The sequence below is a fragment of the Tamandua tetradactyla genome, chromosome 9, assembly GCF_023851605.1.
Source record: "Tamandua tetradactyla isolate mTamTet1 chromosome 9, mTamTet1.pri, whole genome shotgun sequence".
In the NCBI taxonomy this organism is placed as follows: Eukaryota; Metazoa; Chordata; class Mammalia; order Pilosa; family Myrmecophagidae; genus Tamandua; species Tamandua tetradactyla.
Genome location: NC_135335.1, coordinates 34,301,927 through 34,324,141, shown reverse-complemented (window position 1 = coordinate 34,324,141; position 22,215 = coordinate 34,301,927). Strand labels below are relative to the sequence as shown.

At 51.9% G+C, this 22,215-nt stretch overlaps 2 protein-coding genes across 7 annotated transcripts in view; one reads left to right on the top strand and one right to left on the bottom strand.

Moving 5' to 3' along the window:
* The window catches only part of GRIP2 (glutamate receptor interacting protein 2), a 44,813-nt gene extending 39,584 nt beyond the window's left edge, over positions 1 to 5,229 (top strand). The window contains exons 22-24 of the mRNA XM_077115090.1: positions 133 to 276; positions 1,067 to 1,213; positions 2,740 to 5,229. Coding sequence (XP_076971205.1) covers positions 133 to 276; positions 1,067 to 1,213; positions 2,740 to 2,898 — 450 coding nt within the window. The 3' untranslated portion in view covers positions 2,899 to 5,229. The remainder of the gene's footprint in view (positions 1 to 132; positions 277 to 1,066; positions 1,214 to 2,739) is intronic.
* Positions 5,230 to 7,483: 2,254 nt separating this feature from the next.
* Positions 7,484 to 22,215, bottom strand: part of SLC6A6 (solute carrier family 6 member 6) — an 80,079-nt gene continuing 65,347 nt past the window's right edge. For all 6 annotated transcript variants that reach the window (XM_077116431.1, XM_077116430.1, XM_077116429.1 and 3 more), the window contains 5 exons: positions 19,028 to 19,165; positions 17,770 to 17,872; positions 17,139 to 17,239; positions 14,572 to 14,742; positions 7,484 to 12,037 (listed from right to left, as the gene is read on the bottom strand). In XM_077116431.1, the coding sequence (XP_076972546.1) occupies positions 11,897 to 12,037; positions 14,572 to 14,742; positions 17,139 to 17,239; positions 17,770 to 17,872; positions 19,028 to 19,165 (654 nt within the window). In that variant the 3' untranslated portion in view covers positions 7,484 to 11,896. The remainder of the gene's footprint in view (positions 12,038 to 14,571; positions 14,743 to 17,138; positions 17,240 to 17,769; positions 17,873 to 19,027; positions 19,166 to 22,215) is intronic.

Below are 22,215 nucleotides of genomic sequence, written 5' to 3'. Positions count from 1 at the left end.
AAGGAGGGGCTGTGTCTTCTTTGGTCACACTGTGCCTTGCGACGCTGGTACATACGTTCCAGTCAGTGACTGATCAAGCAAGCGAGAGAATAAATGGCCGCCTGAGGACAGGGGTGTGTTCTGTCCCCACAGGCATCCATCATGATGGGCACCGTACAGAGTGTGGCCCTCGACGGCCGGCCTAACCAAGGGCCCTGGCGGAGGGGCCGGGAGGTACATGTTTCCCCTGAAGGGATGCAGGAGCTGCGGCTACCGAGGCCCTTGGAGATGCACAAGGTGGGCATGGGGTGGGGGTGGGGCCGAGGGGGAGGGGACAGGGTGCCTGGTCCCGTGTCCTGGTGCCATCAGGTTTGCCATGTGACTCTAGATGGGTCCTCCGTCCTCTCCGGGCCTCATCCTTCTCAACCCCATGACAGGGATTCTGTACAAGGGAGAACTTTCTAAAACTCCTGTCATTTGGGTGAGAAACACACTGACTCTCACATACATGGGATATACACTAGGTAATTAATGTTTTAAGTAGACTCACTACTCCCCCCACTTAAGTTATTGAATATAAAGTAAAAAAAGTCCCGACTCTACCTTAAATGAGAAGGCCGCATCTCTTGCCATCTATGAGTGTCTATGCAGAGAAACAAAAGACAGAGGGAGAAAAAAACACTAACCCAATTGAATAATCCCATGAAGTCTCTGATCCTATCGTCTACCCTTTGTTAAGATGAGAAACAAGCAAGTGTTAAAGACATACGAGTTCCCACTAAGGCTTCCTCCTTCCTGAAAGCAAGAGGATTGAAAAAGATCTGTAAAGAACATACCTCTGTAAGGGTTTCTGTTGTGATTTAATGCTGTGAACTGGAGGATCTGTTGAAGGGGTAATGGGGGGGTGTGGTACATGGTCAAAGATCAGAAGCAGCATTCTGGGGCAATAAGACATGGGAGAATACAGCTGGAAAGGGTGCTGGCTGTATCCCAGAGGCATGGAATGACAGATCAAAGGATGTGGGCTACTGCAGGGAGCTGGCAGCCAAGGGCCAAGTTCCAGGGAACATCTTTCTTCTGCTCTCAGGTGGTCCTGCACAAAGACCCCAGGAGAAATGACTTTGGTTTCAGCGTCTCAGACGGCCTTCTGGAGAAGGGTGTCTATGTCCACACCGTGCGACCAGATGGGCCAGCTCAGCGTGGGGGTCTCCGGCCCTTCGACAGGGTCCTTCAGGTAATCCTGGGTCAGGGACACCACAGATGGGTGGGGCTGCTCTCTAGCCCTAGGGTGGGGAAGAAACCCCACCTGTACCCTGTCTTGGGCAGGTCACTTCTCCTCTCTGAGCCTCAGCTTCCTTAACTGTAAAAAAGACAGAGCAATGTGAGTTGTATTAGTCAGGTTAAGCTAAGTCACGTTGCAGTAACAAACAGCCCCTAAATCTCAGTAGCTTAATGTACAAACACAAATTGTCCACGAGGGTGGGTGGAGGTCTTGCTGATGGAGGACTCATTTTGTAATAACCTCATGCCCCCCTCACCTCCACAGTAGTGGAAAAGACTGGAAGACCACTTGTGTGTTTTCTTCCTACCTTCACCCATAAACAATGCGATCACTTTGCTAGTTTGCTAGCTGCTGGAATGCAACACGCCAGAGACAGATTGGCTTTTAATAAAAGGGGATTTATTTCATTAGTTCTAATAGAACTAGAACTAGAAACTGATAAAAGGGGATTAGTTTCATTAGAGGAAAGGCAGCTAACTTTCAACTGAGGTTCTTTCTTACGTGGGAAGGTACAGGGTGATCTCTGCCGGACTTCTCTCCAGGCCTCTGGGTTCCAACAACTTTCCCCAGGGTGATTTCTTTCTGTATCACCAAAGGCCTGGGCTGAACTGCAAGTACTGAGATGAGGTATGCTGAGCTGCTTAGGCTGTACTCTGTTAAACTCTCTCATTTAAGCACCAGCCAATTAACTCAAAAGTCATTCACTGCAGCAGGCACGCCTCCTAGCCGACTGCAGATGTGATCAGCAACAGATGAGGTTCACGCGCCATCGGCTCATGTCCACAGCAACAGAACTAGGTGCCTTCACCTGGTCAAGTCGACACCTGAATCTAACTACCACACTTACCTTCACAGCCTGTTCGTCATTACTAGTCGCCTGGCCCTCCTCGCTACAAGGGGGCCAGGGACATGTGGGTGAGCAGATAGAAAGCTTGAGGGGCCTCCTTGGCTCAGCCACTATGGGCCACTTTTTCCCACCCTCCACCTGCTCTCGTTCCCTCCATGTGATTTCCACCATATTTGGACAATAGTTACTGAATATATGTTTTCTCTAAATGGATGCAGCTTTTTCAGCCAAAACTTATTTTGAAAGGAAATGTATAATCACAATTAGGGATGCAAATCCAGCACCCCTTGCTTAAAGCAAAAGTCCAGTGCAAACCACAAATAAAAAAATGGAAACAAGGTAGGGGTCACTAAATTCTAGCTAGGAGGCTCTCTGAGTATGTGGTCTGCCTTCTTATGTTAGGAAGGGAGAAAAGCAAGGCTTAGAGACGTAGTGGAAGCTATGTTAGCATCTCCCTAGGGCTTTCCCTTTGCTAAAACCTAACGAGAAGGATTGAAAGAGAGTTAACTGAAGCATGAGTGTCTCCATTTGTGAGTGTGATTTACCTTTGCGTCTGGGCTGGGGCAGGTCCCTCGTTTACATCCCAGGCTGAGCTAACCCTGGTTCTGTCCCCATGGTCCGTGCACTATAGGTCAACCGTGTTCGCACGCGGGACTTCGACTGCTGCCTGGCGGTGCCGCTCCTGGCTGAGGCGGGCGAAATCCTGGAACTGGTGGTCAGCCGCAGCCCCCTGGCCCAGGCCGGCCGGAGCCTGCCAACCCCAGGCCCCAGCAGTCCCCGCATGCTCTGAAGTCGGCGTGTGTCAAGGAGCCGCCAGGCAGATCCTGGCTCCCGGACCTGTATCTGGGCTGGAGAAGAAGTGGCCATCCATCTGTCCATCTGAACGTCTGGCAGGCTCTGAGTCCAGGATGGGTCTTTGTCTCTGTTGCCTGGCTCTGTGACAACCAGGTGTCAGGCAGAGAGGTCCCTGCCCCAGCTGGAGTGACATCTGGGTCTTTGGCCAAAAGCTGGGCCTCTGGGATGGCTCAGAAGAGTGCCTCCCAGGTAGAGTCGGGGACCAGCTGCTCAGCCTGGAGAGGAGTGGTTTGGGGGCTGCCTTGAGTCTCTGCAGGGCCACCTTGGAAGGCTCATGGAGGGCAAAGCCCAGCTCGGGGTAGGGAGCACATTCTCCTAGTCACAGCCATGCGCTGAAAGGGAGGAGTGAGCTTCCCGTCACCGGAGGTGAGCAAGCAGGAGCTGGATACGCCCAGCGCAGTCAGGGACTGAAGTGCATGGCATTCTGGTGCTGCGTCCACATGGGCCAGGTCCCGTGTGGATCAGGACGCCGTGGCATTTAGGGTGAGGGTGGCCACGTCACAGTAGGATGCAGCTCTGAGTAGGGGCTCAGCTCCTTCCCGTTTTCCAGCCCTCTGGTGTTTGGGGACTGCCAGGTCCGAGATTCTCCAATTCCAAGCATCCTCGTGCCCGAGACTCAGAGCTGGAGCCTCTGTGATCCCAGGAAGGGCTCGTCCTTTGATTTCCAGTGCCCAGTGGTTCTTTCCTTCCGGCATCTCCAGTCCGGTCAGAAGCTTTTGTGATTTGAGGCAGGGGTCCCTCAGGGTCAGGCTTTAGGCTCTTAGCCCCTCCTGCTTCTTTGCAGTGTCCGTGACTGCTGGCCCATCTGCCCTGTATCCCACGCAACATGAGAGGGAGTGGTTTGGGGACAGAAAAACCAGGACGTTCCACTCACCTCATTTCGGTGCAGATTGGGGAACCATGGAATAGGATATGATAAGCTCTTACAGCTCCTCTCCAGTGTCCACATTAGTGCAGGAGGAGGAGAGGGAGAGAGGAACACAGACACACAGATACAGAGTGAAGGGGATGGGCTGAAACAGACGTTACATTTTGTCTTGCACCTGCATCCCTTAAAATCATGTTCCTCGTTTTCCACAGGCTAGAAACCCTTTGCATTTCGAGAAAGGCCTGAGAGCTCCACCTGGTGGACTCTGGGATGGAGGAGGGCAGGCAGGGTTCATCAAGGTCTGGGGATTTGTTTGGCCACCGGCCAGCTCTTAAGGGCAATCTCCAGAGAACAGAAAGTGCCCTCTCCCACCTCTGCCCTCCTCCTCCATGGGTGTCTGCCCCCTGGAGGCCCCCCAAAATGGTCTTCTACTCGAGGGACCAGATGGGGTGACGAGGCCCTGTTCTTCTCACCCTGGTTTTATCACTTTTTTTTTTTTTTTTTGCTGTGTGACCCTCCTTCTTAGGCCCCTCTGGACAGTTAAAGGGGTGGGCCATTTCTGAGCAGATTTGTATCTCACTGTCACGCCAGGCCAGGTCAATCTTCATTGAATCAGCCCACATTCTCTCTCTAAGGGGTTACCTCCCCACCTCAACCTCCCTCCATGCCCCTAGCCCCTACCCCTCGGTCCCCACCCTGGAGGGCCCTGCACACAGGCGGTTGGGTTGCCCAGTGCCTCTGCTATCTTGAACTCCTGTTTAAACGTCTGCTCCAGGATGAGGGGGTACTACCCATTCATCGTAGGGGCATCAAGCAAAAGCCAAGAACCCTCTGCCCAGGGTGGTAGGAGAGGGTGCAGCAGAAATGTGGGTTCTGGCTGCCAGCAGCCATAGCTGTGTGACCCTAGGCAGGTGGCCCAACCTCTCTGGGCATCTGCCAAGTAACAGGGCTGGACAGGACACACTCTCAGGGGCCTCTTGGCTTGGGAAAACTGAACTCCAGATGAGGGAAGATATATCCTGACTCTGATTAAGGCTCCCCCCTTCCTCCTTGGGCTCAAGGCTTCTGTCATCCCCCAGATGTATGCAACCGGGCCTGGCGGATCTCCCAGCTGCGCCTGGACCTTCTCATATGCAATATTTCTTCTGGCTTCTCATGGGGATTTTTCATCCCACACTTGACATTTTCCTGACACCCCTCCCTGGTGAGCCTCCTGCCTGCCTATGCATTTTGGGTACAGCCCCTGTGACATGCCCCTTCAACCCCCCTTCCCCCCAAAAGCTGTATTTTTTTCTCTGGCTGAGATTAGAGCATATTCCTTGTAAAGTATTTTTCTATATGGGATTTTCTTAGGGCTCTCGGGAAGCACAACATGTCAAGGGGCTGCGTGGCAAAGACCACTGGGGGCCTGTTTGGTGCCCACATGTAAATCTCTGTCCCACCAGGGCTTGCAATGACTTGGGAGTGGGCAGCGGGGTGGGGGGTGCGGAGAGTTGGGGAAGAAGTTTTTGTAAAAAATAAAATGATTTAAATGCACCTGGAGTGATATATGCTTTTGTTTTTTTCACCATGGGTTGGCTAAGCCAACTTCTGCTTGGAGCACTGAGCAGGATCTCACTTGCTTTTGATTGATTTAATGGTTTATTCATTCTTTCAAAAAGTGCTAGGTACAAGGCACCAACCTAGAGGTCCCCCCTCCCCCCACCCTGGAATATAAGGTGAACTAGACAGATGATGTCATGTCTGCACAGGGCTTATATTCTAATGGAAGACAGACAACAAGTAAGCAGATGGTAAAGAATTATTTCAGTAAGCAGGTTGGGCAGTGAAGACAAAAATAGGGTAACAGGGTACAAAAGGATTCAGGGGAGGAGGTGGGCTCTGGAGGAAGAGTATTCCAGGCAGAGGGAACAGCAAGTGCAAAGGCCCTGTGGTGGGAGTAAGCTTAGGAGCAAGGAAGAGAAAGGAGGCCCAGGAGAGAGTGGGCTTGGAGATGAGGTCTCAGGGGCTCAGTCATGGGGCTTGGTAGGAAGTGATGGATCTACCCAGTGAACCCCTTTAGCCTGGGTAGGGAAGGGGCCAGAAACAGGGACACCTAGGGCAGGGTGGAGAGGGGGTTTGGGGACCCAGACAGCAGGGCCAGGCCCACTGGGGGAATCACAGCTCCAGGTAGGCAGAAGAGCCGTACAGTGTGGAAGTGAGCTCCCTGTCTCGGGAGGGGAGTAAGCAGATGTATGTGACTACACTGTATGGTTTTTTTTCGGCTGGGGCAGGGAAATTGAGGTCCAGAGGTCTCACAGTGCACTGGGTTGTGCACAGGGCATTGCTCTTCCTTGTCCTGGGAGGATGGTGGGCTCTGGGGGGCTTCTGAGACAGGGAGGCGTGGGCCAGGCTGGGAGAGATTCCAAGGCAGGGGGATAATGGCAGCACCGTACACAGCATCGCTAAACGCCAGGCACTGTTCCGAGCATTTAGTGTGGTCATACTGGATCCTCCCCGCAGTCATTGGAGGCGGGTGCTATATCATCATGAGGACATTCGGCACAGAGAGGTTAAGCAGCTTGTTCAAGCTCACACAGGTGATATACAATGACGCCAGAGTTTGAACACAAGCCATGCTGCCGAAACAGATGGCGACAGAGGAGGGAGGTGGACAGAGGCCACCAAAATACAACCAGAACAAAGGGGGTGTTTTATTTTAGCATTGTCTATATGTAGTAAGTAATGAGAAACATTTGGCTGGTAGGGGAGTGTCTGGGAATCTGGGGAAGGAGACGCAGCAGGCTCCCATGACCTTGCCCCTCACAAAGGGTGGTGGGAGCCAGTTGGCTGAAACGCTGCCCAAAACATCCACCTGGACTGTCCCAGCCTCAGTTTCCCCTTCTGCAACATGAGTGGGGCAGGTTTGTGCTCACCAAGGCCGAGGCCTCCCCTTCCCCCCGCCAATCACTGATTAGGGCAGGGAGTATCCTCCCTTCCGAAGTCCCAAACGGCATCACCTCTATTTGCATCCTTCCAGGGCTGGGCCACTCATTACTTCTTCCAGCAGCCTGCCCTACTTTTGGCCTTTGCAGTCACTGAGACCCTAATTGGGAGTCAGTGACTGTACCTGGGGGTGGGGGGCAGGGGCAGGGGAGCAGCTGAGCATGTGGGGAGAACAGCAGCTACTCTGATTAGTCCCCTCACCCATACCCCTTCCCACACCCTCCTCCCAGGACCCCCAGAGCTGGGAAGGAAGGAAAGGAATTTGAGTTCGCCGAGCCCCTCTGAAAGCTTTGTGAACAGCCCCTTGAATTATTCCAGCAGGCTTCGTGGGGAGGACAGTTTATTGCAGATGGGAAAGCTAGGACTCAGGTGGCTCGTGCAATGTCACACAGTTGCACAGGGCTGGGTGCATGACAGGTGGACCTGAGACAGTAAGCCAGAGCAGACGTGGCGTCTGAGGTTCTGGGTGCAAATCCAGCCTCTTTCCCGGACTCGTGTGTGCCGTTGGGCAAACCACTTCCCATCTACCAGCCCTTCAGCCTCAGTCTCCCAAACTTCTGATAATAGAATCAACTTTTCAGAAGACTCCCGGGTTTGCAATCAAAGCCCTTAAGAGAAATTGTCACGCGCTGGCCAAAGTGCCTTGCCAAAACGGAACTGAAGCATATTCGATTTTAAAAAGGAAATGTTTATTTTCATGTTATCAGGTGATTACAAACTCCTCTAAAAAAAGCAAAGATGGATTTAAAATATCGATATACATATTTATCTAAAAAGCAAAAGAGGAAAAAGAACCCTGCAAAATACAGAGATTCGTTTCATAAAACATTTATACACAAAAGCTTGTATACTGCAAGATTTAATCACACACCAAGGATCTCGGTCAAATACAAATGTTCCTCCTCAGGAGAGTCTCTAATTGTTTTCATTGTGGTGGTGGTTGTTTTAAAAAAAGTTTAAAATATCTTAAAAATATTTTGAAATTTAAAAAACAAAACAGAGAAGTCCCGATGAGCCAGACCTATTTCTGGAAGGAGGCAAGACCCAATGTTCTCCGCTTTCTCTTGTGCTAAAATACAGTCACAGTTGCTAGGGCTTAGAAAATTAGTTGGGTTAAAAAGGAGAAAATGGAGCCAACATCTTAACTTGAAGCCAAATATATAATAAGATGCTCTACGGTGGACCAGTCTGTAGGGACACCCACGAGAAAACAATGACAACAGCTTCCTACTAAAACAAGGCGCATTCCGAGGGGGTGGGGTGAGAAGGGGGGGCGTAGAGGGAATGCTCTTCCCTCTGGGTTTCCCACACCCTCTCCAACGTTTGAAATCTGGGTGTGTGTAGTTTTTTTGTTTTTTTTTTTTTTTTTTGCTTTTGTATTCATTAGGTTTTCGCACACAGCGCTATTTACAGCATCCATGGGTCAGCCCAGCCTGGGGACCCCCCGGGCTTGGGGCTGTGGGATGGACGGGACCTCTAGCCACCTCAAGGTGGCTTCTCTTGGGTCCTTCTCTGGCTTGGGTCTGAGTCTTGGGAGGAAGGGGAGATGCCCCTGGCTTGTGCACTGGCTGCCCTGAGCAGTTCCTCATCAGAGAGGGGTAGTTTTGGGAGATGCTGACTGGGTCCCTGGCGACTGGGCAGCGGCACCTGGGATACGGAGAGGGGGCACTCACTCCCCTTGTGCTTTACCACTGCTGCTGGGGGTGTGCTGGGGATCTGGGGATGAGAGTGAAGGACCAGGGCTACAGAGAGGGAGCCGCCTGCCACCCACGGGGCATCCTAGAAGGGAAATCAACTAAGACTATTGCTGCTTCCTGCTGCCAACTGGGAATTTCCCACAAGGCTCCAGGAGCCTCCATTTAAATCCTGCCTAAGGGTGCAATCTCTTGCATGAACCAAATGGCTTCTTTGGGCCTCAGTTTCCTCCTGTGGAAACAGGAATCTCAATTCCTACCTCACAGAGGGCTGTTAAAAGGAAGGAGGAGCCAGTGTAGCGAGGATGGTTAAAGGGTGAGGTGCTGCTCAGCGTGTCTCTCAATGCTGGGGGCCGTTTTCCTAACGGCCCCTCTTTGGCTGCCGGGGAGGACTGGGGAGCCACGTGGAATTGGCGCCCCTAAGCCTTCCACTCAGTGCAGACAACCTCAGGGGAATGGCAGGCCAGAGCTGACTTGGGACAGTCTGGTTCCAGTTCTGGCTGGCTGGGCCAAAGTCCCTGCCCCTCTCTGGGCCTCAGTTTCCCCATTTTACAAAGAGGACGCCAGATTCAGCAGCCCCAGAGGTCTCTCTACCGCGGGCCGTCAGGCACTCTTGATTGACATGACCATCTCAACAGAAGGCTTTCCCCAGGTAAGAATTATCCCAGGGCACTGACCCATTTCTGCATCCTAAAAAATTGCCATTTCAAGTCCTTCCTCCCTTCCCTTCAAGATCTGGGGGGGGGGGGGGGGGGGGGGGGGGGGGGGCTGAACTCTTGCACAGGCATCTGAATTGCTGTCCCCTCCTAGGCAGACGGAGGACTCTGACCATTCTCAGAGACAGGTGGACCATCAGGGACTCTGACAAAAAGTTTCATTTATATGGAGACATATAAAAGTCAAGCATTATTATATCATGTATGCATAGAGCCAAGTTCTACAGATACACAGGAGCTGGGGCTTCCAGGAAAGGGGTCATAAATGGAGACAGGTGTCTCAGGAGGTTGCTGGGGAACGGGCTTGGGGACAGTGGCTGACCTTCCTCCCAGGTTGAGCCTGGGGACTTGGTCTGCGTGTGTCTTTGGTCTAGAATTTGGTCTGGGAATCTTACAGGAAGAGGCCTTCCTTGGGCCATGGCCGTGATGGTGCAATTTGGCCGAGGTTCCTGAAATTCTGCAGCCTGTCGCCCAGACGATGAGTCCCCGGCGTGGGGAGGTGTGTGAAGGGGGCAGATGCTGGGGACAGTAATGACCACAGATGCCCAGGCAGCCACAGCCTGCCAAGCCCCCCTTCTGTCCCCAAACGTCACCTGTCCTCAGTTACAACTGGTTAGTTTACTAAAGTTCCATAAAGACAAAAAAAAAAACCAAAAACAAAAATAAAAAACAGATCACATTGATACACAGTAAAATTAGGGGAAAAAAAACCACCAAAAAACAAACGAGTAAAATCAAATCAGACATGGCGGCAACCATAAAAATACAGTAAAATAGGAACACATCTGAATTGCTAACCATTTGGAATAAGACTGGATGAAGCTTGGCAGAGTATATAGCTTTGAAAACATGGATGTGTACACTTGCGCCTACCTTTTGGAAAGGGGAGAACCAAAGCGTCCTCCCCTTCCCGAATTGGGGAGAGGGTCCAGGATTCAGGGAGTCCCTGCTCTGAAAATCCGAGCTGGGAACCCACTCCCGGCACCCCTCGAGACGGTCCCTGCCTCCGTGCGTGACAAAATTTTCCTTTTCGTTTCGACTCTGAACTTGGAAGCGACGGTTTAAATGGCACAGTTTTTGTCTAAACAGGGGCTGGGATTTAGGTGGTGTGTGTACCTGGGATTATTTAAAGGTGTAGGACCTCCTGTCTCGGTTCAGAGAGGAATTTCGTTCTGCCTTAATGACTCTTGGTCAAGTCAGTTTTGGGGTGCAGCCCCCTGGGCAATTCCAATCTCCTCTCCCTCTTCCTCTCGGTGCCCTCATTAGTGTACTGTGTGGCACCAGTTATTGCAGAGAGGTTGAGACGAACGTATTAAAAATTATGTCCCAGTTCACCTAGTGCCTGAATTGGGAGAAGGAAGAGGGAAACCTCTGCTTTGGGGAGCACTTTATCCAAATAGAAGATTAACTCCAAAAGCGAGGCTGGCATTTCTTGCTAGGTGCGGGACCTACCCTACGATGGAATCTTTAACAAGAGCTTGTCAGGCGTTTCCCAGCCCCTGGGACATGAGGACAGAGCTGAAGGTGGGGAGATGAGGAAAGAAAAGCACCCCCGACCCCGACACTGGACCTGTCTGAATGCGTGGAGACCAAGTCCTTTGGTCCACGTACCCTCCCCACCTCATGCTTGGCCCTCTCCAAATATGCATCATGCTTCCAGAACTCACCATGCTTCCATTCAAGGGCAACAGACCCATCCAGTGTGAGCTTCAAAGCCCTGAGACTGCCAGCTCCTGCTGGGATGGCTTGAGTCTCAGCCCCAGGGACTCCAGGACAGACCGTGGCCTGCCCCCCACCTCTCTTACCTCTTCCAAGGCTGCCCAGTGAGGCTTGTAAAGGGTTCTCACCAGCACGCCCAGCTCTCTTGCCTCTCCCTCTGGTATAAATGGTTCTGAAAGCCTGACCGACAGTCCTACTGATTATCCACCCTCAATCTCAAAATAACAGGTAGGACTTTGCTCCTGGTGCTTTTAAAACCAGACTCCTCTCTAGGGCCTCATCTCATCTTGCCTTTAAGTGGGTTCCATTCTTTGATGGGTTGGCTCCATTATTTTGGCATTTCTCTTTTTGGCTGAGAACTGTAACAAGGTGTCTACTCACACCCCTTGCTTTCTCCAGCCCCAGTACCCATGGCCAGCTGGGGGACATTCTCACCTGCTGTTTTCTTCCACCTGAACCAGGCTTTCGAAGGTACTACACCTTTGAAATGGGTCTACTGTCCCAGGAAATTTTCAACCTGGATTTTTTTTTTTTTTTTTCGGGCAGAACTTTCTGCCAGCTACACAAGCACCGAAGAATTGCTTTTTGAAATGAGATCTATTGCTGGCAAGATCAATTCAAGTGGTAAAAATGTATGACAATCTCTAAGTGTATATATAGTTATTTGTAAAAAAAAATATATATATACAAAGAAAAATTTAACAAGTTCCCATAAAATACATCTAATTCAGTATGAAAGCTCTGCCTCTCCTCGGCCAACTGCCCGAGGGTTTTCATTTTGTACAAAATAGCTCCAAATCAAAACAAAATACACACACGCACACAGAGTAACATTTTCTGTGACAATTAAAAAAAAAATCCTAGTGCAAATATAAAGCTCTGTAAACCTGGTCCTATGAGAATCTAATGTTAGTAAACAGCAGGAAAGCGGCCCCGTTGACCCGAGAGAGCTCACATCATAGTCTCCACGATGATGTGGGTTGGTTTCATGAGAACCCCGCTGATGGCAGAGCGAGAGTTGTAGGGTATGGCCCCTTCGTTGTCCACAGCCCAGCGGTTGGGATCCTTTGGGATCAAGAGGGTCTTGAATCTCTAGAGAAGGAAGGAGACATGAGCCAGGAGAGAGAGTCAGGGTGGGTCACTGCTTTCTTCCCCACCTCCATCTACCTCCTTTGGGTCTTGCTTCTGTGTCATCTGTCCTTCAGCAAACTACAACCCTCTCTGGACCTCCCTTCTTCATCCTCTTCGGTGTTGACCCGAGCTAAGGTTCCCCTAGGCCTTGCATCTGAGCAGAAGTCCTGTTGGTGGCTTCCCTGCTTACATGCCCCTGGGGTTGGGGAGCTCACTTCCTCCATGGCCCGACTTTGTTCTCTGGTGGAGCTGAAGTAAGCTTCCCTGTGAGTCCTGCCCCCTGGCTTCTCTGATTTGCACTAGCAGCCATGGTCCAGCAATTTGCGTGCCCTTAGGTTTGGATGGCTGTCTTAAGCCTCCGATAGCTCCCGCTTTTCTCAGGGAGTCATTCCCAACACCCCAAGCTACATTTCCCGCTTTCTTCCAATGCTACCACACACATCCCCTGTTTCTCTGCAGACATCCAGGACTCCTTGCAAATTTGGTCTTAAGGACTTGGGGACCCTGGCTTGTGTCTGAATCTGCACCTTCCAGCAGATAGAAGCCAGTGGAATCCTCAGACCACCCTAGGCAGGGTGCATTTTTGTCCCCCTAGCTGGCTGCCTAGTCATGGAATCAGTGAGGGGAGGAGTTCATTCTGAGGACACCCAGAAGAGCAATGGCAGAACCGAGACTTGAACCCAGGGCTCCTGCCTCCCTGTCCACCTTCTGTGCAAGAGGCCTCTGAGAGATTCAAAGGGGCTGGCAGCTGCAAACAAGTAGCCTTCTCAGCATTTTACATTGAATTTTCGTATATTACAGTTTTGTAAAAAAAATAAATAAGCTGCTTTTAAAAGCAGATCTCCAGATTTCCACTGTCTTGAAAAACTGCAAGATCTAACAACTCCAGGCCCACATTCCCTCCTGGTAACAATTGGCCAGAGCAGAGTGGCATCAGTTGCTTGCTGTGGATGGCAGGGGCCCCACCTGGGGGGGGATCCCCTCTTATCTGTGTCACCCACCTGTCCCTGCAGGAATTGGATGATAGACTCTATGTATAGGGTGAGGGTGAAATGTCGGTGGGAAGGGGCAGGCGTCTTCTCCCCTTTTATCACTTTGCCTCGCTATGCCCAGCTTCTCTATGTGCCCAGTGGGAAGTCCAGCCAAGAGGCCAGCACCATCAGGCTGTCTCCTGGGGCTCCATTTATGAGGGAGGCCCGGATGGAACTGGGTGCACCCCAGGATGGAAGGGTCTAGAAGCTGCCTCGGAGAGAGAGAGGCAAGTTCATGGCTGCGAAGTCACCTTGGCAACCTGTTTCGAATTTCTGGAGAAAGGCAGGTGGGAGCCTTAAGGGTAAGCTGCCTTAGGGTGGGAACTGAGGCTGTAGATGGAGGGGAGGGTGCAAGGCTGGTGTGGACTGCGATTCCTTGCTGTCCCCTCCTCCCCCTTCCCCCACGCTGATGCCGCTCTGATCGAACCCCTACACTAGGGCTGGGATGACACATTCAAAGTCGGCTTTGAAGGGGGCACTAAATTAGCGAGGTGCTGTGCCACTCCTTCTCCAGCCCCAAGAGTTGGAAAACTCATTGCTATGGGCGCTGACCAGTTAGAACAGAGAGCGGGGTCGGGGGGGCCCTCCTGTGCCCCAGCCCCAACCCATTAACCCTTTAGTTTCTGGCCAGTGAGAACATTCTGGAAGTTCCCAGGGAGGGGCTGGACTTAGGGGGGCATCTGAGGAGCTCAGGGCAGTGGCCCAGCCTCAAAGTCTTTTAACAAGGGCCACTGGGCATCCTGGTTGAATGCGGGGGGATACCGCCCCGTCTACCCCAAGTGAAAGAAATACAATGGATCCAAGGCTCCAGGAACACCCAGGGCGGCCCCCGGGCTCAGACCGACCCCAGGCTTCATGTTTTCCTCCCTGCCATGCCCCTGCCTACTTCCTCCGATTCCGGAAGGCTGGTCCCTTTCGGCTTAGCTTTCTCTCTCCTTCCGACCCCGCCAGGGCCACCATCCAGGAGGAAACACACCACAGCCCAAGGGGGAGCCAGGGCCCCAGGACATCCTGGCTCCAGATTTTTTAAAAAAGAGAATAACAATAATAATTAAAAAAAAAAAACCCAGCCCAGAACAAAACAGTGAAGTCTTGGAGTCGGCCCAAGTCCAAAGGTTAAGGGGATTCTGAGAAAGGGATTTCTTGGAAAGAGCCTCTGTCTTCGCCAGGGCCTGGAACGGTTCGTATTGTTGAGGAATTTCTCAGAGAAGTTTGGAGCTGGGGAAGGGGCAGGAGGGGAGGAGGACAGACCTGCTGTGAATGTCACCACGAAGCCTTCTCCCAGGTCAACTGCACTGCGTTTCCAATTCCCCACAGTGCACTCTCCTGCCCACAAACAACTATTCCATCGACTAGGTGAGGGGTCTAGGACTCAGAGAGGGCAAGCGACTTGCCCTGGGTCACACAGCAAACTGCCAACCAGCCGGCCTTTGGCCTCCCTGGCCCTGGGGCCCCGGCACTCACCACGAGGAGCGGTCCTTTCAACTGGCAGAGGCGGATCAAGATCACCAAGGGGATACACAACATGGAGGACAGGGCCAGGCTCCAGCCCAGCCCGATGGCCCAGGTGGGGTACACATAGACTTTGTTGTAGGTCAGGGGTACGTACTTGACAAGAGAGAAGATAAAACATCCCTGCAGAGAGATGGGAGTAGTCAGAGGGGTCCTGGGCGGGACAGGGGCTGCTGGGACCACAGCAGGCATCAAGTTGGGAAGAGGAGCTCTCTCTTTGGGAGCCCAGCAGCCTGCTTTATGTCTTGCATCTGTCTCCATTCTGCTGCCATGAGGATCTCTCCCCAGTGCAAATGTGAACAGGCTGCTTCCCTGCTCAGAATCCTTCTGTGGTTCCCTAGTGCCTTTGGGATACGGTCCTAGCTCATCAGCCTGGGCTAGCCATGTCTGCCAGGACAGTGCTCCTTCTCCTCTCACCCTCTCATCTGTCACCCACTCCTCCAGGCCTACACTCCAGCAACCCTGAATTCCTTCCAATTCCCCTGTCACTTGCCTCGGGGCCCTAGCCCAGGCTATTCCCCCTACCTGGATTGTTTTCTCTCTCATCATTACCTGGCCAATGCCTCCTCATTCTAATTTAGCTCTGCCTCTCACAAGCCTGACTTGCACAGGCCCCACTCCGGCTGGAGCTCACCCTTGTCCTTCCCAGAATTGTGGGGAGTTATCGTCCCTTCTGCAGCATCCATCTCCCACCAGACTGTGAGTCCCTGACAGCAGGGGTGCATCTTTTCTGTTCCTCTGTTCCTTTAGAACCTGGCACTAAATCCTTGTTTCCCCTTGCCCACTGCGGCCCACCCCTCTCCATCCCCGAGCCATGAGCCTGGGGAAGCAAGGGGAGCTGGGCCTGGCTGGTGGCCACCCACATCTGTGTATGGCTGGTGGGGTGGCATGGGGGTGCTTAGCTCTGACCTCAGAGCCTGGGGTTCCAGCCACAATGCCCTGTGAGCAGAACGTCTGGGCTGGCTGGGAGGCTGCACGACTTTTGTTTCTGATCAGAATTAGAGCATATCACCCGGGGTGGTCTTGGACTGATCCACAAGAAACTTCATGAACAAACAGTTGGATGAAAAGAAAAAATCTATTTAAAACTGAATCGATGAGAAGGGGAAGGGTGAGCATTCAGCTCCCACTGGCACCCACTGTATACCCAGCCCCGTCAATGTTTCTGCCCTTTCAGGTGAAGCTGCGGCCTCGGCGGGGCGAATCCCAGCAGAGAGATATCTGGAGCCCTCCCAAGCAGAAGGTACGTGGATGTGCCACGTTTCTCTTCCCATCAGGGTGATCTCATCCCACTGTCTTGGAATGTGGCCTATCTCTAATTTATCCAACTCCTCAGGGAGGAGGAGAAGAGGAAACTGAGGGTCAGAGTGGTGAGAGGAGCTGTCCACAAACAAATATTATGTAAGGAGGAAAATATGGGCTTGAAACCAACTCAATTCATCTCCAGCAACAAATGCATCAAATTGCTGTGGTCTTTGGCTGCAACAGTTACTTATTTTCATGGGGAAAACAGTCTTGGAAAAATGTGCACCTCAGATGAGAAGGTCACAATTCTAATAAAGAATGGTAATAAACAACCTAAAGTTGTCGGCTGGCTCTCGAGTCCCAATTAAGTGGCTCCTTGTTTCATAAATGGGGAAACTGAGGCCCAGAGAGGGGGAGTGGTGTGCTTGAGGTCACACAGCGAGTGCATGACAATGGTGACTTGTTCTGGCCTGGGAGCAGAGGTCACAGAAGGGAGGGCACACTTATGCAAGGAATTTGGCTCCTAAATGTAAGAACCATTTCTGTGCCCTCTGTGTGAACCAAGACTGGCAAGACAGATGTCACCTTCCCCTGCAATAAGCCCCAGAGCTCATGACCGGTTTCAAACATGGTTAGGTAAGCAGCCTTTGCAGCAGAGATATTTGCATTCGCCAGAGCCTCTGCTTCTTCACCCTCCAAGGCCACATTCCAAGATGGCAGGGACAGACCACCCTGGTGGGAGTGGAAGGGAGGTGTGTCTCTGTCCTTGGGTCCTGGGTGGATCAGAAGCTTCCATGTGCGTGGGAGAGCCCAGGGCCACTCTCTGCTGGGACTTGCTCTCTCTGTCATAACCCACTCAACATACATACTTCTTACGTCTATGATCTCTCTGTTAGACGTCCCAAAGACCTTTCCATTTACCCCACTGGCCCAAACTGAGGTTGTAAGGGGAAAAGATTTTGTGCTTAATCTTGGATTCCCCTGAATTTCTTAACACACCCCAGGCATACTTCCCTCTTTTATAAAGAACTCCTTGCCGCTGCCTAGGCTGGTTCCTCTGGCAGGAACACTCTTTCTGTTTTCTCTCCGTGACAAACTCCTATTCATCCTTCAAAACTCAACTCAAGTAACCTTCCGGGGACAGCCTTCTCTACCTCTCCCAGGCAAAGTAGTGCCAGCACTTAAGCAGATGCTGAATGAGCAATGATTTAGCAGGGTACCATCGAGAAGCAGGGAGAAGAGATGACCCATAGCTGGGGCTGGACAGAACTTACCACGCAGAGAACTGGAGTGATCACAGCCCAGCTGTACTTCATCCAGGGCCCTGGCCGATAGCCAATCATATCCTCAATACCGTCATAGAAGTTATCACTGCCTGCAAGAGACAGAGGTGGCCTCACAGTGACATGACACCCAATGCCAGCATCAGCCTGGGGAATGCCAAGGACCATGAGGTGGTCTCTGGGGCCTGATTTGGGGCCTGCATCTCTGCTCTGTATGAACCCCAACGTGGCAGATGAGAGCCTGTGCTGATTTGAAATTCAAATTTCACGTGGGCATTCTCTACTTCTTTAGCAACACTAGGCAGACCCCAAATCCTAGTGTGGCCAACCCAAGGTCTCAAGTAGGTTGAAATGGACCATTCCTGGACACGAACACATTCTGTGTGTGTCAATAAAATACAGCCGCCCCTTGTACTTTAAGCAGTGGGAAATCGGTTGTGCGGCTGCGATGAAATGATCTGGGCAGGGAATGGCCAGCCCTAAGAGAAAGGGTCCAGGGAGGCAGGGCCTTTGTGTTCCTATCAGAGAGAGTCCCCATTAGAATCCTCTGCTTCCGAAGCTTCTAAGTGGAGAGGCCCCAAAGGAGAGCCTTGAGAAAGGATATGCAAAAGTTCATACTCACCATATACCCAGGCAATAGTAATACATTCAAAGAATGCAACCCACAAAAGGCATACACCGCTAGCTGCATAGTAGTCAAAGAGTTGAAATATATACATGCCACCCTGGGGAGAAAAAAGAAAAAAAATCACAGAGATGGCTGATTTGTTATTCGGTATCTAATTTCCTTCATATATAAAGAAAACTGGCATATCAAAAAGAACAAGGAACCCAAGTGTGGGGGGGGGTGGGGGGGAGGCAAAGGCTATAAACAGGTAGTTTAAAGATAAACATGTAAAAAGTTCCTCAATTTCCTTTTCGGCCAATTTAACTAAAAACACATATACAGAAAAACAAAAGCAATACACGCCCTCCCAAACAAACAAACAAAAAAATGGATTCACAGAACCTGCACTCAAAGGAGGGGCTTAAAATCGATGGCAGCAGACACAGAGGCTTAGCGCACGTGATCTGCCTTTCAGGGAAGTCTTCTGAAAGACACTTCCGGAAAAAAAACATTTATTTTTACTTCTGGTAAGGAAAGTGATGATTAAGAGGTTTGGGGACAGTTGTTAAAAGCAGCTCTTTCACGGAGAGCATGAGGAGGTGGGGGGAGGGGACCCAGACGAGAGCACACGCTGGGCCTGATTTTAAGGTTTGCATTCTTCTAAAGCGCAATAATCATCTTTCTTCTGGCTTGCCTCTTACAAAGCTGATCCCACTGCCCCTTCTGGACACTCCTGCTCCCTTCCTCTCTCGGCTTCTCTTCTTCCCGCTTAAAATCTTAAATCAAGGCTCCCGGTGGGCCCTGTCCACACCTCCGAATAACATGCATTCCCCATCAGACAAACACCCACACAGCCCCAGGACGGGTGCATGCAAGGATGCAGGCGAACAAAGCGGTGGCTGAAAGGGACTTCAGCAGGCACTCCCCCAGCTCCTGGAGTCTCCCAGGGCGGGGCAGGGACAGAGGGCGGTTGGCTGACATCTACTGCATAGCCATGGGGACAGGAAAAAGGAGCAGGGTCGTGGGCGGGGCTGAATGCAACCATATTGGGGTCAACCGTTGAGTTCTGAGACTTGTCCTGCTGCCCCCCTCCCCCCCAATCTGGACCCAAGTCCCCAGAGCACAGCTGGACCCCCGAACTGGAGAGGGGCTGGGAGACCGGCCCACCTTGGTCCTCTCCCCCAGGTCCTGCTTCCTGCCTCTGCAAGTGAACCAGTGTGCACTAAGCCCCTGCAGAGGGAGGTCCCTCACGCCAGGTGAGAGTGCCACTTACCTCTGTAACCATCATCAGCCCCAGCAGGTAGCTGATGCTACATATGAAGGCGATGAAGATTTCCCGACGGAAACCCTTCCTTAGGAAGGATGGGTAAAGATCAACCAAAGCTGTGATCTGTCCTTCGACTTCAACAAACTGAGGGGGGAGAGAGGGTGGGAGACAGAAGCAGAGAGCTGCTGAGTGCCAGGTGCCACCAAGCATGCCCCTGCTCAGACACGAATGCCTGGCACAGACAGCGCGGCGAGGAGGAGAGGAGGCGGATTTGGGTCTGGACCTGCCCGTGTCCCTCCTTGGAGTTGGATCCTGGGGACAACCTCCCCCACTTCCTGCATGAGCCCCTGTGGAGCCCCGTGCACAGCCTGCCACACCTGTGTCTATGTTTAGGGCCGTTTCTGCCACCAGAATGCCTCACCCTCCTCATTCAAGGCTCAGCTCAAGAGTGGCTGCTTCTCCGAAGCCGATACCGCCACGCTGCCATGCTGCCACACTGCCCTGGCGCGTGGGAGAGCACTGGTGTGTTTGCACGCTTACCTCCCTGAGAGTGCAGCGTCCCCGGGGAGGGCAAGGACGGTGCCGCACTCGTGTCTGGGCATTGAGTGCCGAGCCCACGGCCAGGCGGCTGGGGGCTGCTCAACGTAAAGAATGGGTGGCTCCGGCAAGTCTGGGCCTCAGCTTCTCCATTTGCGCAATGGAGAGAGGCTCGGATCAGATTCGCGCAGTGGTTTTTTTGTAAGCCTTTGGGAAAAGGGAGTGGCGGCAAAGAATTGTGTGTGCGTGTGTAAGCCAAATGCTGCCCATGATTCTGGGGGTGGCGCGGACTCCAGGAACTCATCCCCGGGCTCCCAGAGGTTAAGGAGCTGGGTCCGTCGTAGGTCACGGTGTAGGATTGGGGGACCCTGATTAAATCTTTCTATCTTCTCACCTAACAATTCACCTTGGAGACTGTACCATATCATTACATAGGGAGCTGCCTCATTTCGCAAATGGCTGCAAAGAACTTCATCCTATGGGCCCATCTCAATGCTCGTTTAACCCGCCCCTAGCTGCTGGACATTTAGATGGTTCTTGAAGCTTCTGCTGCTACTGACGAGGGCCACCATTTTCTCTCTGTGTGCATCTTTGGGTGCACGGGTGGGTGCATCTGTGGCAGTCAGAAGGGAAACTGTGGGGTTCCAGGGCACACAGAAGCTCTCTAACTGCGGACGGCAACTGCCAAATCATCCCGCCAGCCAACCAACCCGCCCTTCTGGGTCGATGTGATTCCTTTAAGAGTTGAAAAGCTTAAAACCTGGATGTATCTATTGTTTCATCTGGGAGAGGTTTGCTTTCGTAAAAGACGTTTTTCCACCATTCCTCCAAGACACATCTAACCACTCAGTCCTCTGGGACACATCACAGGAGGAGCAGGGAAAGGAATATGGAACAAGAGAAAATGACTTTCATGTGCCAAAAGGGGCTGGAGGAATGACACTCTCTTGTAGGGACGGTGGGGAACATGACTTAGAGGATCTCAAAAGAGGTCCAAAGAGAAGGGGCTGACTTTTCTTGACCTCCAACTGATGTTTAAAAAAAAAAAAAAGGGTTTGAACCGAAAACAGCAGCTGAATTCTAGCAAATGCACAGCTCACAAGCTCATGTTAAGCTTCAAAAGGAGTTAAAGAAAGGCTTATTCAGTGTCACTGATCACGCAGGGCCAAAACCAGCACAAACATCCCCTCTTCCCAGGCTCCCACGGGGCACTCGGCCACCCTTACCTCCCACCCCCAAATCTGCTCAGACTCCTTAGCTCTGGGTGTGAATTCGAGTTCCCTTGCTTAGAAGCTAAGTGGTTCTGACTCCTCTGAGCCTCAGTTTCCTCCTCTGTAAAATGGGAGGAACTTGTCTTCTCAGTAGGGATGTTAAGAATTGGAAAACCAAGAGCAAACTGGCATTGGCGGTGCCTTGTACGTAGGGGGCGCATGTCGGGGGTGAGGTGGGGGGTGAGCTCCTTAGGTGGGTGGCAGGTCCGGCTCTCTTTCCCTTTCTCTGCCTGTTCACAGCCTGTGTCCCTGCCTTGGGCAGCCCATATATAAACAGGCATCCTGCCTCCACGTGGATAACACACCCCATCTCATCGCAGAGAAGCATGATGGCTCCTAAGCCAAAGAGAGGGCCATGCCCCCTACCCCCGAATTGCTGCTCCCCAAGCCGGGAACCCTGGGAAAGCATTTCCTCTAACGAACGAACGAGGCTCTCACTCCATGGGACACAGGAATGTCAGCGAGAGGTCTCTGCCTGAGGTTGGCCACGAACCCGCACAGCACAGGAAGCAGCTATTCTGGGGAACGCCAAGGTGAGGCTTACAGACAAGCCAGCAGTGCAGAGCTCAGGTTCCGGAAACAGGCAGACTCAGAGCCAAGTTCTGGCTCCATTCCTTAATCAGACGTCTGTGGCCTCAACCACTATTTGCAAAACCCTTTTCCCATTTTCCCGAGTTCATGTAGCAAACTGATGCAAAATTGGGACTCCAGCTTGCATTGTTCGACCCCCAGTCTCTTTATCATGCTCTGGCTCCTTTGGGCTTTGAGTCTGGGAGCCGGTGACTCAAGTTCAAATCCCACCCACGCCCTGTATGTGGTAATATCAAGCTAGCTCGTTCGACTTCTCTGAGCCTTGAATCCCACGGCTGGTGAAGGAAGAATAGCGAGTGCCTACCGCCGAGGCTGGCTCTGAGCACTAACCGAGCTTCTTTAGGCACATTGGCCCTTATGGGGTCTAGCGCCAAGGGGGGGGTCCCTCAAGCAGGCCCCACCCTTCTCCTTAGGAGAAAAAGCTAATGAATAACCACCTCCACTCAGGAAGCAGTTTCAAAAGCCTAAGCAGCTTATTTTAGGCCCATGGAGATGTCATGCCTTGTCAGCTATTTAACCTCCCGGCTTTGTTTTTGTTCTTTCATTTAGAGTTCTTGAAGAAGTTATAAAAGCCATTTGCTTGGAGGCCTTCAAAGGCCAGACTCATTAAGGAGAAATGACTAACTGGGAGTCCTCTCGCTTGTTTACCCGGCCGGAGGCGATCAACAACTGCAGAAATATTTTGTTTTCCGTCTCCCAAATGTTTTTGTTCTGTCTTCTCCGCTTAATACCGATCCCCCTTCTGCCAAGCCCTTTCCTCTATTCTTGACCTCGCTGGCTGTCTGCCTCCCCTTT